The following is a 16,394-nucleotide window of genomic DNA, read 5'->3' as shown; positions in this document are numbered from 1 at the left end:
TCTCTTTTCACGTCTTTCTCTTGACATGAACTAGATTCCCTAGTGCGATATATCTAGCTTTCTTCTTCATATATATCGCATCCTGTTTATGGCCAAACCACAAGAAAAACCAGCAGCAACAGTCAGCGAAAGCTCACAATTAATCAGAAACCCATTTCATTGAAGATTATGAAGGTGCAGATATGTCCTCTGGTTGTTGCTGTTTCTATAGACTTTGCTGGAAAAGAAACAACAATGGATCACATAGATATCTCTTGTCCAAACTAGAGGAGATAAACGATGGTTGGTTTGTGGAAAGAGCAAGGAAACTAAAGGAAATTTCAGAGGTTTTGGCTGGGCCAAGGTGGAAGAATTTTATTCGCAGGTTTACTAAAGTGCATGGATTCAACAAGAAAAGAAGGACGCAATATCAATATGATCCTCAAAGTTATGCACTTAATTTTGATGATGGGATTGATAAAGATGCAGAAGATGCATTTCCTGATTTTTCAGCTAGATTTTCAGCTCCAGTTGGGATGTACAAAGGCTAATTGGGGTGTGTTTGACCTGGTATTAGATTGATTCTTGCTGATTATAATTTCGTTGTTTGCTGGTTTTTCCATTTAATCTTCTACTTGTAATAGTTCCCATTACTCTGAACCATGTATATTGCACATTCTTATGTTTATTACTATTGAACAACCCTAACGAGTCATTATAATCACTGAATGAATTGTTGGTAAGACTACGAGGTCTTAAGTTGAAACCCAAATCGAAACGAACTGCTCTCATGTCAATTATGCTCTTGGAACAATCCATTTTTATTGAGAAACCAGTTATAGCAGATGGATTGAGTTATCTTATTAATTAGTGATCGTGAGATATCGATTCATAAGCTGAAAGTAGAACAGTTAAATCAACTTTAATATATAGAATTTTCACATATAAAGAGATCATAGAGAGAATTAAAATTGAATTCTAAAAACAAGAATTCTTTATTCCTGACAATGGCATTAGATCCTAATTAATTAGTTTGCTTGAAGAACATTATCATTAATAAGCTCCAAAAGACTTAATAATATTCCACTGCAAATTTAAATCAAATCCCACATGCATCCACATTGCCAAAAAAGCTATAATCTAATATATAATGACCCTAAGAAATCAAGCATGCAAAGATTATTACTGTACACCCCATAACCTCTCCTCTCTCTATTCTTTACTATTCACAGATATAAACAAAAATCATAAACCTGCAAGATATCAAGATCCACAAGGTGCTATATGACTATATCTAACTCAGCTACAGTAATATAATCTCTGAAATTTTTCAAATTCCAAATAACATATTTGCATGATCACATATGCTTCTACCATCTGCATATATGCTTGTGTTTTGAGCCTCACTCATCCTCTCCCTATGTTAGCCTTCTTATCTAGAAGCAAAATATATGGTTCCTTTGCTCGAATTCGGTAGACTGTAGCAGCTACTGTCACAGTTTCTATATATATAATTTTTGGATATCTTTATTGATCCTTGAGTGCAGACGAATGATCAGAGATTGATCGATCATAGGAGAATTCGTTCTTGGATTTACATGAAACGTTCACCACTGTTATCACCTGCATTACTTCTTTTCAAATTAAGGTTGGTGCTAGAGCTCATAAAACCCATTGAGAAAGATGACAAATTAAACGGGCTTTAAACAAAACATATACCTTTTACGTTTGCTTTTCAAGACTGTTGAAGTTGAAGGATTACTGTGCCAGTTCCTCTTCCTCTGGTTGATGAACCAATTATTTATCTGCTTTAATTGCAAGCCTGTTTCCTGTACCAACCTTGCCTTATCTTCCTCCTGAAAAGACATGATTATATAAGATTAAAAGATGTCATTTACAAAGTCTTCTAAGAAAAGTGAAAGACTTAGAGAGCCAAGACTTTGGCTTAACTACTCCCTCCTCACCCACCAATGTCTTGTCAGGATCAATTTTCACAAACTCTCTGTTTGTTAGTCTGGTGTGTGCCCTCATGTGCCCGTTTAGCTACATCGATCTTGCTGATTTTTTAATGGAGGAAATTTCATGACTTTTTGACACTAAGATTGGGAATTGGTTGTACTAAATTCTAAGAAAGTGTATTTTTTTCACTAGTCTCCCGACACACCACAACCATGGTGGGGTTTCAATGACTAAAGCTGATGCTTAGCAGTTAGACATATCACAAGGCTAAAGAGCAGCTCCTAAGCAATGCAATTGAAGCTAAAAACCTATCGGAATACTTACAGTAGGATAAGGCCACTTGGAATGTGATTGCCACCAAGATTTCAAGACAGAAGTGGTGTCCCCAGGTAGCTTTCCTGCTCTTCTCTTGCGCAAAATTTCCTCTCTAATGTCAGCAATTTTCTCTTTGTAACCCTACAAAACAGAGAGAGTAGAGCACATCTTTGAAAATCTTCCAAGATATATGCTTCTCGGTCAATCCAATAAATAGGTAATTCTTTGACCTGCTTTAATTCATGCTTCAATTCTTGCCTCACCCTCTCCATTAAAGACCTCTCGCTCTCTGTTGGGATAAGAGGACCGAATCCCATGGCATCTGAACCATCCAAACTTGGATCAAACAAATTTGCATCACTATCTACTTGGTCTTCATCATCATCAGACATTGTTGCACCCGTACCTTCACCTGGAGAAACTCCTGTTCATGCAAAGTATGAATCAACATTAGTAGTTATCAGGGGATGGCTACAATTTTTAACAAAATATAGCTACTCCAACTGTTGTAGAGCTCGTATGATCAAGCAGTTAATTACTTTATTCAACAAGTAAATTAAGTAGATAGTAGGAAACAGTACCAGTTAAGCTTTGCAGGGACTGCTCTATCTCCCAGCAGGCCATTACTGCTTCCATCGCATGGACTCGAACGTGTTGTTGCAATTGTTCTTTAAAGGAACAAAGCAACAGAAAATAGTGTGTCTACAATAGCAAGAAATAGAAAGATCAAAACTTTGACACCGTAAATATATTTTTTGGTTTTGTGAAGTAACTTCAACAACGACAGTAACAGAGTCAATAACTGCAACAATGTAGGGAATACAAGTGAGCTTGCTTTGCAATTTCACAATCATGTGACAAAATAATCAAGCTTACAGCGAAAGGACAAATTCATAATTCATAGACCCAAAACAAAATAAATTCTCCACCGTTCAATCGTGAAAACCGTATGACCCAACAGACTGGAGCAGGCCTTTTTTTTTCGCGGGGATTGTTTTGTGATAGAAGTAATTAAAAAGAAGACTAAATTTTCTATATGAACATCAACTCAATATTCTTGGATGGTTGGGATAGTGATGGTAGAGAGCTATTCCTATTACATTATTCAAAATTCAATAGCCTCTTGATGTAGAACAAGAAGAAACCAAAAGATTAAGAGAAATAAATTATCAAAACAGAAAAGAAGAAAAATAAATTCTCAAACTTTTATTAATTTTTAATCATTCATTTTGATAGAATTAATTTTCAATCATATATGATATAATCACAATAATAAACTATAAGGGTTAACACTACTCCGATTAATACAAGAATTAGAAATTTCAAAATAATTTAATTTTTTTAATAAAATAAAATAAAATATTATTCTACAAATATTTCTAATTAATAATAGGATTTTAAACAATAAAAATCCAAATTTTTAAATTTTATAATGAATGTAATTTTTAAGTTAATCTTCTTTTTAATACTACATTACCTCTTAGTAGACAAGAAAATATATAAGGAGTCAAGTCAATTCAACACCCACTAGCAATTCCTAAAGATTCCAAGGCATTCATGCTGGGGTTTTGTTTTTGGTATTCCAAGGCATTCATGCTGGGTTATTAGGTAGCTGGAGGTGAAATGGCTGCATACAACTTCCCTAACAAAATTATAGGTAACTAATATAATCTCATGCATGAAGCCAAGTCACTAAGAAATTAGGTAACGATTTAGAAGAGCTGCTAAAAAAGGTAAGAGAATATTAAATACACAGAGTACAAAAAAATATATATATTTTCTAGGAGTCTTTCCATAAATTACGAGAGATGAATATCACATTAATATGAGTGAGAGTATTAATCTGAATGTATTTAATAATATCTCAGAAAGAGTATGCTTGGCCCAGCGCATCCTTTCATGCATTGCTCCTATCTCCAAAGAATGTTTTTTGTCCCTAAGACTTTCATAAATATATTAGTGTTGGTCAGAAATGAATCTAGCAGTCTTCACACTAAATGGAAAAATCTAAGTATAGAAAATCAGCTCTTTTTCTTTCTCATAGACATAGCAAATAATCTCCACTGCATGTCAACGATAATTTCATTCCATGTTGGAAACAGAGAACTACTGGGTAAGTCATGGTGTTGGACATTAGGGTGTCCTTTTTTTTTCTTTTTTGGAATTATCATGATGCCTATACAATAATTCCAGTGATTTGGCCAAGCAGTAACCTTCGCATCTGGTTCCTCTGCTGGACGCTTCCCCTTCCCAATAAATTTGTTAAATAATAAGGTCTCTACTGAGGCAGGATGGTTAAAATATTAGATCAATAAATTAATACTTTGTTGGTTTGCTTAAGAAAGCTGAACTCTGTTGGTACCAGATATTTCCCAGCTCTCTCATATAATCACATGTGAGAATTTCCCATTTGTAGGAACCAGAACAAACTTCAAACTCAACATTGATTTTACAATATAGATCATTTCACTAAAAGAAACCCTCTCTTCAGGGTTTCCATAGAATCAAGAAATGAAGATTGGAGCCGTGTCACTGGTGGCCATAGTCCATATAGATATCTCCTTGTCAGCCCCAAAATCACAATATTTTCAATTACCCAAGATAGAAAAACCATCAAAATTGACATCTTTTGCATGAGCTCAAATGTATTTGCATCATTATATCCAAAATTCAGATTCGAACTCTGAACCAGAAACCACAGGAACTGAAATTTGAGACCAGAGACGCAACCTTTTTTAGTGTCACAAACAACCTCAAAGTATTGACATAGATCCACGAAGTGCCTAACAGCCACTCAAAAAGCCACCATCAAAACTTTCTTAAATTTCCCCAAAATCCTCTGTCGGTGTATTCACCTCCACTCAATCTCCAAACAGCTACAAAAAGTGCCCCAACTGCTAACTTATTGAAAGCCCAAATCCATTTCAAGTAACGCAAGAAATCCCAAATTCATACACCAATTAAGCTCCAATCCGCTTCAATTGACTAACCATGTCATGAATTTGAATCAGGCACTAAATTGATAAGCTTTAGAAAGAGTAGCAATATATTGATAAAATAGAATTGAGTTTTGTGCTTAGAATTTGGAAGAGGAAGGCTTAAATATAAATAAAAAGAAAGATCACAGGGTAACTAATAGCATACCATGAAGTGATCAAGCTCCTTATCATCAGCTATGCCCTGAGTCCCGCCGCCGAGGGCGGAGTATTTAGCCACTACGTGCTGTGACTGGGCGAGCTGGGCGTCAATTCTTGGCAACTGATCCACCGGAGTGGCGATTCGCAAACACGCCACGTGTGCCGACAACAACTGGTCATACAACGGGTGAGACAGTATCTCCGCCTTGTACCTCGCATTCTGCCAGTTAACCACTCCCTCCCCGCCTCCACCACTCTCAACCACCCCTCCTTCGCTCTTGTTGTTCATGGTATCGCTGTTGTTATTGGTGTTGGTTTTCAAATCGGGTGATTCGTGGGAAATAGTGCCCGCAATGATGGAGTCAGCAGCGGTTGCGGCGGTGACATCATCGATAACATCGCTGTGATTGCGGTTGAGTAGAGAGGAGGAGCGGGAGAGCCATTGGGTAGGATTCTGGGAAGCAGTAGAATCGGAGTTGGTGGTAGAAGTGGTGTGAAGATTTAAAAAATTAGTATCGGTGAAGTGGGAGTCGGATGGTGGTTGTGGTTGTTGGGCACGGAGGAGAGCAGTGTTAAGCCAATTAGGCGCGGAGGTGCTTTCGGGTATATTTTGCTGCTGTTGCTGTTGCTGTTGGGTTTGGCCTGCAGAGAAATGATGGAGAGGAAGGTCTTGAGACAGATTGTGATGAAACGCCATGTTTAAATTGTTTCTCGTTTTGTATTAGTATCTGAAACAAAGCAATCAAGAAAGAAAAGCCGATTATAAAAGCATGGATATAGATAGAAAGAGAGAGAGATAACAAGGGAGTGAGAAAGCAAGGTTGCATAAAAGAAGAAAATGATGGAGAGAGATAGGTTTCTTACAGGTGCAGACTATATAGAGAAAGAGAAAGGGGGGAGAGAGAGAAGACTGGTGGTTGGTACTTGATGCAGTAGAAACAGTGAAAGTAAAAACTATAGAGAGTCAAAGAAACGCAGAGATCATGGTCCTTTTTAACACAGATTATCCTCTACTGTCTCTGTGTCTGTACAGAGAGATGTATGAAGATGATGATGTTATACATATGGGCTTGTGATAAAACGTATCAGGAGCAAGAAGGTTGCTTAGAGAGAGAGAGAGAGAGAGAGTGGGGACCTAGCTAGGAAGAGAGCTGGAGGAGGAAGAAAAGTGGTTTTCAGGCGAAGAAATCAGCTTCTTATAAAATGATGGGTTTTTATATGAGCCGTTGAGCCCTCAAATATTCAACCTAACCTACCATCTAAGCCCTTCAAATTATTATTTTGGCATCCCATTATTACCATTCATGTAATCCAAAATTTAAAAAAAAAAACCGTAAATAGAATTTTTGTTGTTCTTTAATAAAATAATGAAAATTAATTTATATAAATAAAAAATATTAAATTTTTTTTTTATTTTTCCTATAGAAGTCATTTTTAATACTGAAGTATAGAAGTTAACGTGGCTTGATTATTAAAATTAATAAATATAAATATAGTAACATTAAACAACAAATTAGAATGATTGGTTCACCTGCATATGGATCGGAGCATTCCTAAATCGGATTGTAATCATTTCATTTTCCCACAATAAAATATATTATTATTAACAGTACCAATTCCAATCATATTTTTATTTTTCCAAATCCAACAGTGCAGGCTTTTAAAGCTTTGTTTATATGCGTGGACCTTTCTACAGTTGATTCGGTATTTCGATCTGACGGTGATGCATTCGCTCCAGGATCTAGTTAGGATGACAGCGCGTGACCAAGTGTATGACTAGGTAGGTGGCAAGGATCCAGGTTGCCGTACGATATGAACAGCGGCCCCTATTTTATTAAACTGGGGAAATTTAGCAACGAGTGGATATTTGCCTGGAGAATTTTAATATTTACTAGTTTCTATAAGAACGTGCAATGCACGTGCCTACGTCTGAGCAGCTATTCGAGTTACTTGCGTTCAAATTAATGCAGAGTTAATATATTTATTATTTTCAATTAATTATATGTGAAATTTAATATAAATATTTTTTTAATAAATTTTATAATTTTATAATAATATAAAAAAAAATTATTTTTATGGGTTACACGTGCTATGAAATACAGGAAGCAACAATAACTGGTAACATGCACACGTAAAATAGTACAACTTGCCGCAACGTTAAAAAGAAAAGGTTCTATATGATTGTATCCAGAAAGCGTAGTTGTCAATCAGGACATCATCGTCCCGTAAAACTTGGAGCGTGCTTTCCACGTCACTCTACTTTGAGTGGCATTAAGCAATTAATTTTGTTTACTCAAAAAATTCCAACCACGAGACTATGATGATTGAACTTCTCTCTCTCTAACCATCCACCGGTTTGGTCAGGTAAGTCCCGTGGTGGCGACAGGTAATAACCGGTGACGGAAGAGCGGAGGAGAGAGAAACATTGCGAAGTAGAAAAAGGAGGGGACCATTAATTACGTCGCTTCCCTCTCCGCCACTCGCGGGAAAATGACCCTGACACGAGGCAGCTGTAGATAGCTTGGACCAAAAGTGGTCCCCAGCTATGAGCACGCGCCAAGGATAAGCGTATCAGTTCCTTGCACGTATAAGGATCAGATAGATGGGGACCACTTAGAATTTTGACTTCTCTGACAGCCGCCAGCTTAATTAATGGAGACTGTGTGTGGTCCCCATAGGGAAAAATTGGTGTGGGGCCAGATAGAGGAGTGGATCCAGAGAAGAGAGAGAGGGTACTGTGTGGTGCTTATGGCAAACTGCCCACCCATACAATGAGAGACGAGAATGGTCCCCCAACACCTCTCTCTCTCTCTCTCTCTCCGTTTGCGATAGCAGAAATTAAGCTGGCGTCACGCGAACGGCAAATGACGGAGCGTGGGGCTCTTGTCTCTTCTTACACCTTCCAAGAAATTATCCAGATGCCTCCAACTGCTATGAACCTTCATTTTGCTATTATATTTTCCAATACTCTGTTGAACTTAAGAATATATATACCGGAAGAAACGTTTAATAATAATAAATAGATTAATTACATCCATTAAATGTTCTCAGGCAATAAAAGAAACATGGGAGAGAGGTGTCCACCCTACTCGCGATGCAACATAATCAAGCAAGTAGGTTAGCTGTTCATAGCCACGCGTGTCTTATCCTATTTCGTAAATTTTTTTTCATTGCTTCATTAAATACAGTAAAAGGCAAATGCCATTCACGTGCCTTCTTTTCAATTTCCCCTTTCTTTTCATCTCATCTTTCAACTCCATCATTTATCACTGCTCTTTCGATTTCAGGCAAAACACTTTTAATTTTAACTTCTTCCCTTTTTTATCAATTCAGCTACAACAATACAAGCCCATGTTATCAATAATATCTCCAAGAAAAAACTATCCAAGAGGAGATTATGAATAAGGTTTAATTTAAGGTGAGTAAGGAGAATTAGTTAATTATAAGTTGTATAATATCAATATCATCTTCAAACATTATTATTGAGCCAGTTTCACATTCTTTATCCTCTTCCTCTGATGCAGTTAATCTCACCTCCTCTCTATGCCTATCACCTTCCTGTAGATGAACTTTAGCCTCTAAAATAGATAAGCTAGTTGAAATTTCACACATTCTTGATAGCACGTAAGTTGAAGAATCTCTTCTTCCTCTGATAAGTTCATATAATATTTACAAGCGCTCTGGATCTTTTACTAGAAGCATTACAACTCTCATTTCCCCCAGAAGAACGGCTACCAAGGAGTATGTTCAGACTTCACGTCTAGATCAGTGTACACTTAAATCTACAACTGCAAAATAATATGTGACTCTTGAAATCCCTTCAGCTCTTATCCCTTCATGGAGAAGACAGGGATATTCTGGTCTCTTCTATGGCAGCTACCTTACACTACCAAATAATCTATAGGCTTTAAGATCATGCTATAGATTTATCTCAGCCAGGAGTGTCCTCTGATGCTCTATTCATCCTTGCAGACATAGAAACTACACCCACTATTGTTCAGATTCCTCGACAACTATCTAAAGAAGATTTGGAAAAGATCATTCCACGTGAATAATTTACCAACCGTGAAAAGTTGCATAATAATTCCCGACCTATCCAAGTGACAGAGCCTACATTTTACATGCAAGCAGATGGTACTGTTAAGACAGTTTTCAAGGAATCAGGAAGCATTTCACAAACTCTTACAATCTTCCAAACCATGATGATCTCTCCAGTGTAAGAAAAAAGAGAAAAGATTCCTATTCACTCCTTTCAGGCAAATGGATGGCCAGTCTATACAGATAAAATTAATGGACATTTCATTTGGGATGCTCTAGATTCAAAAATGTGCGATGAAGATTGTGACTGTCGCCTAGAACACTAGGATGATGATGATGATAGTTATCACAGTCGCAAAAAAGGGAAAAAGAAGCAATACTCTCCTTGCAAAACCTTGAAAGCTAGAAGGGACTCCTCTCCAGATTTAGGACCCTGAATTGGTATTCATAAAGATGTACAAAGGAAAAATCATTTACCAATCTATGAACTTGCCTTAGAAATCTTGAGAAAAAAAAAAAAGAGAAAAAGAAAAAAGGCTTCCTGATCCACCACCTCCGGTACTTCCTCTTGTACAGCCCTGTATGATGTTCTCACAAGAAAACGTGTATAAATAAGATTTTTTGCTACTTAGGCACTGGATTGATTCAGCACAATAGCTCACATCCAGGACATTTATTCAAACATCTGCTGTTAGCCTAGACGAGCAACCTAAGCCATTAACTCATGCTGAAGAAGTTCTCAACTGGCAGACTTTAAATGCTAAGACTCAAAATACTTTCCTGGAAAAAATTAACTCAAACATGGACATGATAGTCAGACAAGCCCAATTGATTGAAACAAAGGTTGATAATTTATCAACCCATGTCAATAAACTTTATGCTAATCTTCAGTCCAAGGTCAATCAACTTGATAAAGACCTTAGAGCCTTACTTTAGCAAAAAAAGGTTTGGCTATGAATTTGATCAAAAGGAGTCAGAAATCAAAAAGTTAAAAGCTCAAATTACTCAGATAGAAGCTGACTTAGCCAAATGGAAACCAACACCATTTGACCATGACCATCATAATCTATTTCTTCCCCTTTCTAATTATAATCCTTTCTCTTCATTTTATCCACCTCTACCTAGAAGCCATTATATCAGACAAACCCTTACCTCAATCACCATTTCATAATCATTTTCAAGAAAAAGCCTAAACCAAAAGCTCAGCCTACCTCGTCTACTACTCAACCCTCTAAAAGTATCTCTTCTTCAAAATCTATAGAGGAAGATAAAGTCAAACTCTGAAAAGATAAACAGTAAGTAGCTAGTAATCCTCCTTTCCAAAAATGGCAATTTCAGTTGGGCCCCTAACGAATGAGACAGATTCCTCATCAGGAACTGATTCTGAAGAGGATTTGGCAGATATCACAAACTCGCTGATGGCAACTTCAACAGACTCTAATGATAGGATTACAGAACCTCATGTAGAATAACCAACTGATACTCTTGATGGAGAAAATCTAGATAAAGCTCTCCCTAGGCTAACTTCTGGTCCTTAGTTCACTCTTGAAGATATTTCTCCAACCAAATGGAGAGATAGAATGATAAAATTTCATGCTTGGCTCGATTTCTAGATGTTCAAATCAGATGCAGTATTTATCGAGTGTTTTGAAAGAATTCTTCTGTAGATTCATTGAATCATTAAGAGAATGGTTCCAGAGTTTTGGAGATTACAAGCGTTTCTTGTATCGATCATAGGAGTTATGAATGCTCTCTACGAGGAATTCATTGGAGACTGCACACTCTACAATAGGCAGGTGCAACAAGAATACTTTGAAATAAAATGCTACCCTTTAAAAAAGAAAGATATTGAGTTTCATTACCAAAGAATGTCTCAGAGATACTATCTGTTGAACGAATATAATGATGTCAACCTGAGATACACTTATATTGCTTCTTTGCCAGAACAATTACAACCTAAATTACAATGAGCAATTTTAGCAACCTGCAAAGACATGACCCAGATAACCCTGGGAGAAATTTATCAAATGATACTAGCCACTTTTTAAAAAATGTGTGATTTGCTAGCAACACTTTCTGAGTGATATGCTAGATAATAACAACTCTCTGCGAAAAATGCACAGAAAATCTTATCTTGCAATCAAATACAAAGAAAAGAATTATACTTGCAAATTTAAAAAGAAGTGGCATCTGAAACATTACATAATCAATAACGGCAAGAACTGAAAGAAAGGAAGATATGTTTGATTTTTTAAGAAAAAATCAGTTAGGGGAAAAAAGTTCAAAACAGACAGATGCTTTATCTATGGAAAAAATGGACATTTCTCTAAAGAATACTCTCAAAAGCCCAAACAAGCAGCAAAATTAATCCAACAAATTCACAAGAGTGCGCATCTCGACTTAGATAATGCTGACATTGAGTCCCTGTTTTTAGAATAAGAAGAAGTTGATGAAGCAATTGTCTTCGCCCTAGAAGAGAACTTTTCAGATGAAGAAAAATCTTCATCAGAAGATGATTTTGAATACCTTAGTATCAATACTCTTTGGTCATGTCATCCAGTACAGCCCCTGATCTCAATTTCATTGGTGCATATTCATGTCCTACCTTCCAAATATGAAAGATAAATTCCTATAATTGGTTTTCTTGATACTGATGCCCATAAAAGCATGATGAATCCTGCAGTATTGCCTGATGAAGCGTGGATGCCTTATTTAGAATATTTTAAAGCCATAGATGGGAAAGTATTTCGCGCCAATTTCATTATCAAAAGGCTCATTGGAATACAGTTCTTTTTAGACTATACCATATGTACAAAAGTAATTGGATTAACTTTGCTTGATAAAGATTTATTAATAGGATTTGATGTCTATCAGCAAGCTCAACATCTTCAAATCTTTCCTACTGGTTTGAAACACAAAAGGTCTTTTAAAACCTTCACCACTATTCCAAAATTATTTTCTCTGTTTAAAGTTCCAGAAGAGTTTATCAAATACAAAGAGCTGCTCATGCCATCCTATGTAGAATCCCATGTTAACTTCTCTTATCTAACACCTCTATGGAAAAATAGAGATTTTTTTTTATTAAGCTCCCTTTTAAGCTTAATGAAAATGTCAACTCTACAAAGGTAACTCATCCAAGAATGACTCTAACAGACTTCCTGCTAGCTCAATAGGAATGCTAACAGCTACTTCAACTAGGCCTTATTGAACCCACCAGTTCAGGATGGACCTGTCAAGCTTTTTATGTTAAAAAAAGATCAAAAAGAATTCAAGAGAAAAAAGGCTAGTCATTGACTATAAGCCCCTAAATCATTTCTTAATGGATGATAAATTTTCACTTTCCAAGATCAGTTCTCTGTTCACTCATTTACAAGAAGCACATATCTTCTCAAAGTTCGATCTTAAAGCAGGATTTTGGCAACTAAGAATTGATCTAACAAAAAGATACAAGACAGCATTCTGCATTCCTAACGCTCAATATCAGTGGATCGTAATGCCTTTTAGACTCAAAGTTGCACCCTCACTATTCCAAAAGGCCATAGTTCAAATTTTTGAGCCTATTCTTCATAGTGCCCTGATCTACATTGATGATATTCTGCTATTTCAAAAGATAGTTTAGCCCATAAACAGCTCTTGGCTCAATTTCACTATTTAGTCCAACAATATGGGATTATGCTATTTGAAAAGAAGAGCTACTTGGCCCAAATTGATATTGAATTTCTTGGAATAAAATTTGAAAATGGGATGTAATACCCTCACTGTAGCAATTTCGTACATTCTACTGTTCCGGCGACCAGTGTCGGTCCGGACAGTTAGAACGTCTGGAAAAATATTTAAACTAAAGTAAGGAATCATAATTAACTTAAATATTAATAAGAAAAATTTAGGAAAAATTTTAGAAATAAAATACAACCAAGTTAAATGAGCCGGTGCCCTAGCGATGGATAACCCAGTGGGAAGTTGCAGTCCTCCCAACCAGAAGCCCTAAACCGGGTAGAAAATTCATAAAATAATTTTTGGGACTCCAGAAAAGAGTCATTGAGGTTTTTATGGCATTAGAATACCAAGAAAATGCTTAGAAAAATTTTTCAATTGGTACAGATAATTTTAGTCTGTTAAGCCAAATAGAGGGCATTTTGGTCATTTCGCCTTCAGAGGTGATTTTTGGCCGCCTTGTTCAGTTAAGTAAATAATTATTATGATATAAAATTTGAATAAATATTGCTAAAAATTAAATTGAAAATGAGTAAAGAAGAAAGGAAAAAAAATGCCAATTATGACATCACCATGATGTCATTTAAAAGAATTTTCACCAATCACATTAAAGCACCACTTAAGTAAGTAATAAAAGAAGATAAATAAAACCAAAAAAAAAAAAAAGAAAAACCAATCTGCCTTCTTCCCCAACCCAACCAGCCGAAACCCTTATCCCAAACCAACCTCCATGAAAGCTTAAGGCAAGCTTGAAACCACCCATCAAATCACCTCCAAAACCTAACTTCTCTTCATGAAAAATTGTCTCTACCACTAGAGCAAGCATTGGACAGCAATTTGAAGAAGGAAAAAAAGAATTTTTGCAAACTTAAGAATAGCTCCAACAAGGTTAGTGTCCAAACTCCTACCCTTTTTACTTAATTCATATTTATTGGCATGAAATAAGTAGAAAATGTAAGAAAAACAAAGTAAAACCTATGTGTGTCCATCCCTATAATTTCGGAAACCTAGGGGTGGTTAGGTTTTGATGAAATTACTTGAAACAAAGTGGTTATGAGCTGCCCTTAGAGTTAAATGAGTGATTGAACATGTTTGTGTAAGTGAAATGCAAGGGTAATGCATGAATAAACTTGAAAACTTGGACATTTGAATAATATTAGGGTTGCTCATGTAATAGTATATTACCATTGTAATGGTCAATTAGTGACCATTTGAATGTGTGTGAGGTGGAATTGAAGTGAGTAAGGATAACTAAGTTGACCTTAGGCCTGCTGCCCTTGGTGACCTGCAGGACTGGTTATGAGTCCAGCAGGTTTGGGCAGTTATAAATGGAGTTCTATAGGTTCAATTGGTGCAAGGCCAATTGAACATAAAACTAGACACATAATGGCACAGCTTTGGTTGAAGAAACCTTGCCCAGAAAACCAAACCAAGTTGACCTAAAAATTGCCCTAATCTAGGTGACTTGCATTCTGCTGGGCAAAATGACCAAATGAACAGTATTTATTCATTTGGTCATAACTTAGTGTAGAAAGGTCCAATTGACCTGAAATTTTACCAGCAGAGAGCTGAGACATAGACCTACAACTTTCATAAAGAAAACAAACCTAAATTTTGATCATAACATGTTTAAAAACTGACTTGCAGTCAGTGTACAAAACACTGTAGAATTGGTTCTGTCCAAAAAATCTGGAAAATTTGCAATCCGGCCAGTTATGGTATTTAGGTCATAACTTGAGCTGCAAAACTCCAAATGGAGTGACTCAAAAAAAGAAATGTAACTAGACACAATAAGGAACAACTTTCATGAAGACAATTTTGCCAAATTCTTACTGTACAAATAACCAATAGAACAGTAAACTTAATGCTTGAAATCTGAAAATCGTGAATAACTAACACTAAGCTTTAAATGGTATTGGCAACCAATACAAATAACTTTAGAATGCAAAATGTGATATGTTGGGAATATTAGAAATAATGTACCTATTGTCAATGCAAAAGTCAACATTTAGTTGACTAATGAAATGAATAGTAACACTTAAACTTTAATTTTAAGAATTGTAAAATTTAAAAGTGTAACATGCCCTAGTACACCTAGTAAGATTGGTTTGGATAGGTTGGCATGCCAATAGGGTTCAGTTAGCAGTGCTGCATATGGCATTATGCCATTTTGTGATTTTATGGCTTTTAGCTAGTCTGATACTATGCTGATATTTGGCCTTGTGCCTAATATTTAATACAGCTTATTAGTTGTTTTGTTGTATACCGGGAGATACATATGTGATCGATGGTGTGACGGCCCGAGGTACTTGATACCCAGTGGCAGTTTTCCCGTTTATCCAGTCCAGTCATCCAGTATAGGTTACTTGGGCAACCAAAAATGAAAATTAATAAATTTAATGAAATAATAAATATAACAAGTACCAAATAAATAAGACCACAAATAATTATCGAAAATTTGTCTGTATAAGACATCAATATATTTACTACATATTTATTTACTTTTAGTTCTTTTTATTTTGTTATTGGCACCACTAAGCATTATTGCTTAGCGCGTTGCTTTTTGCCATGTGTAGATTCTGAGAGACAGACAGAGAGCCCAGCAGACCACAGACTGGGTGAGGCCGTCTACAGTTCTGCATAGTGTCCGTGTCACCTCACAGACTTTAGTGCATTGGTAGGACACTAGATCTCATTTTGGTATTTTGTAATTAAACTTTTATTTTCTCATGTATAATTGAGACTCATATAATATATTTTGGTATTAATGTAAATATTTGTAATTTGTGTTTATAAATTAAAATTGAGTATTTATTTATGACTTGTATATGAATATCACGTGAAATGAATGAATGAGAAATAGAAGTATTGTTGAGAAATATTGAGACTTTGTTGATATAATGGAGTTTGGGAATGACTGAAAATGTATTGGAAGTGTTTTTCACAGGTTCCGAAAAACTGTTTTCTCCATTTTTAGCCGGTACTCTGTCGAATTTTCTATAAAATTTTTAGAACCTCAAATAAATTTATAATTTCAATAAATGACTTAAATGAGTTATATTTCATAAGTTGTACTTCATAACTATGAAAAAAAAAATTAAGGAAGAATAAAAATGATTGAAATAAAATAGGGTGTTTCGGTACACTGTGTGATATGGGATGTACTAGCCTGGACCTCACATTGCCCAAGAATTACTCAAATTCCCAAATACACATCTCACTATCGAAAAAATTCATTAATTTTTTGGAATT

At 35.8% G+C, this 16,394-nt stretch overlaps 1 protein-coding gene across 4 annotated transcripts; it reads right to left on the bottom strand.

Moving 5' to 3' along the window:
- Positions 1-1,032: 1,032 nt before the first annotated feature.
- LOC110643202 (homeobox protein knotted-1-like 3) lies at positions 1,033-6,534 on the bottom strand. 4 transcript variants are annotated; one of them, XM_058129594.1, is made up of 7 exons: positions 6,255-6,534; positions 5,398-6,118; positions 2,835-2,955; positions 2,484-2,677; positions 2,263-2,394; positions 1,699-1,835; positions 1,033-1,613 (listed from the first exon to the last, which is right to left on the bottom strand). In XM_058129594.1, exons 2-7 carry the CDS (start codon positions 6,085-6,087, stop codon positions 1,574-1,576), a joined length of 1,314 nt encoding a protein of 437 aa, XP_057985577.1. In that variant the 5' UTR covers positions 6,088-6,118; positions 6,255-6,534; the 3' UTR covers positions 1,033-1,573. The 4 variants fall into 4 exon arrangements, with proteins under 4 accessions (XP_057985577.1, XP_057985579.1, XP_057985578.1 ...); XM_058129596.1 differs by having other exon boundaries at positions 1,033-1,610; XM_058129595.1 differs by having other exon boundaries at positions 1,033-1,610; positions 5,398-6,533.
- Positions 6,535-16,394: the final 9,860 nt, after the last annotated feature.

This window comes from Hevea brasiliensis, chromosome 11, assembly GCF_030052815.1.
Source record: "Hevea brasiliensis isolate MT/VB/25A 57/8 chromosome 11, ASM3005281v1, whole genome shotgun sequence".
Taxonomy (NCBI): domain Eukaryota; kingdom Viridiplantae; phylum Streptophyta; class Magnoliopsida; order Malpighiales; family Euphorbiaceae; genus Hevea; species Hevea brasiliensis.
The sequence above is the reverse complement of the archived record's forward strand: the minus strand, read 5'-3'. Positions and strand labels throughout refer to the sequence as shown.

What these genes read in the sequence shown, in the direction of transcription:
- LOC110643202 (XM_058129594.1), bottom strand. Translation starts at nt 6,087, where the DNA reads ATGGCGTTTCATCACAATCTGTCTCAAGACCTTCCTCTCCATCATTTC. An exon ending in GTCCCTGCAAAGCTTAACTG is followed by an intron (nt 2,678 to 2,834) that starts GTACTGTTTCCT and finishes TTGCATGAACAG; the next exon opens with GAGTTTCTCCAGGTGAAGGT. An exon ending in TTGAAAAGCAAACGTAAAAG is followed by an intron (nt 1,614 to 1,698) that starts GTATATGTTTTG and finishes TAATTTGAAAAG; the next exon opens with AAGTAATGCAGGTGATAACA.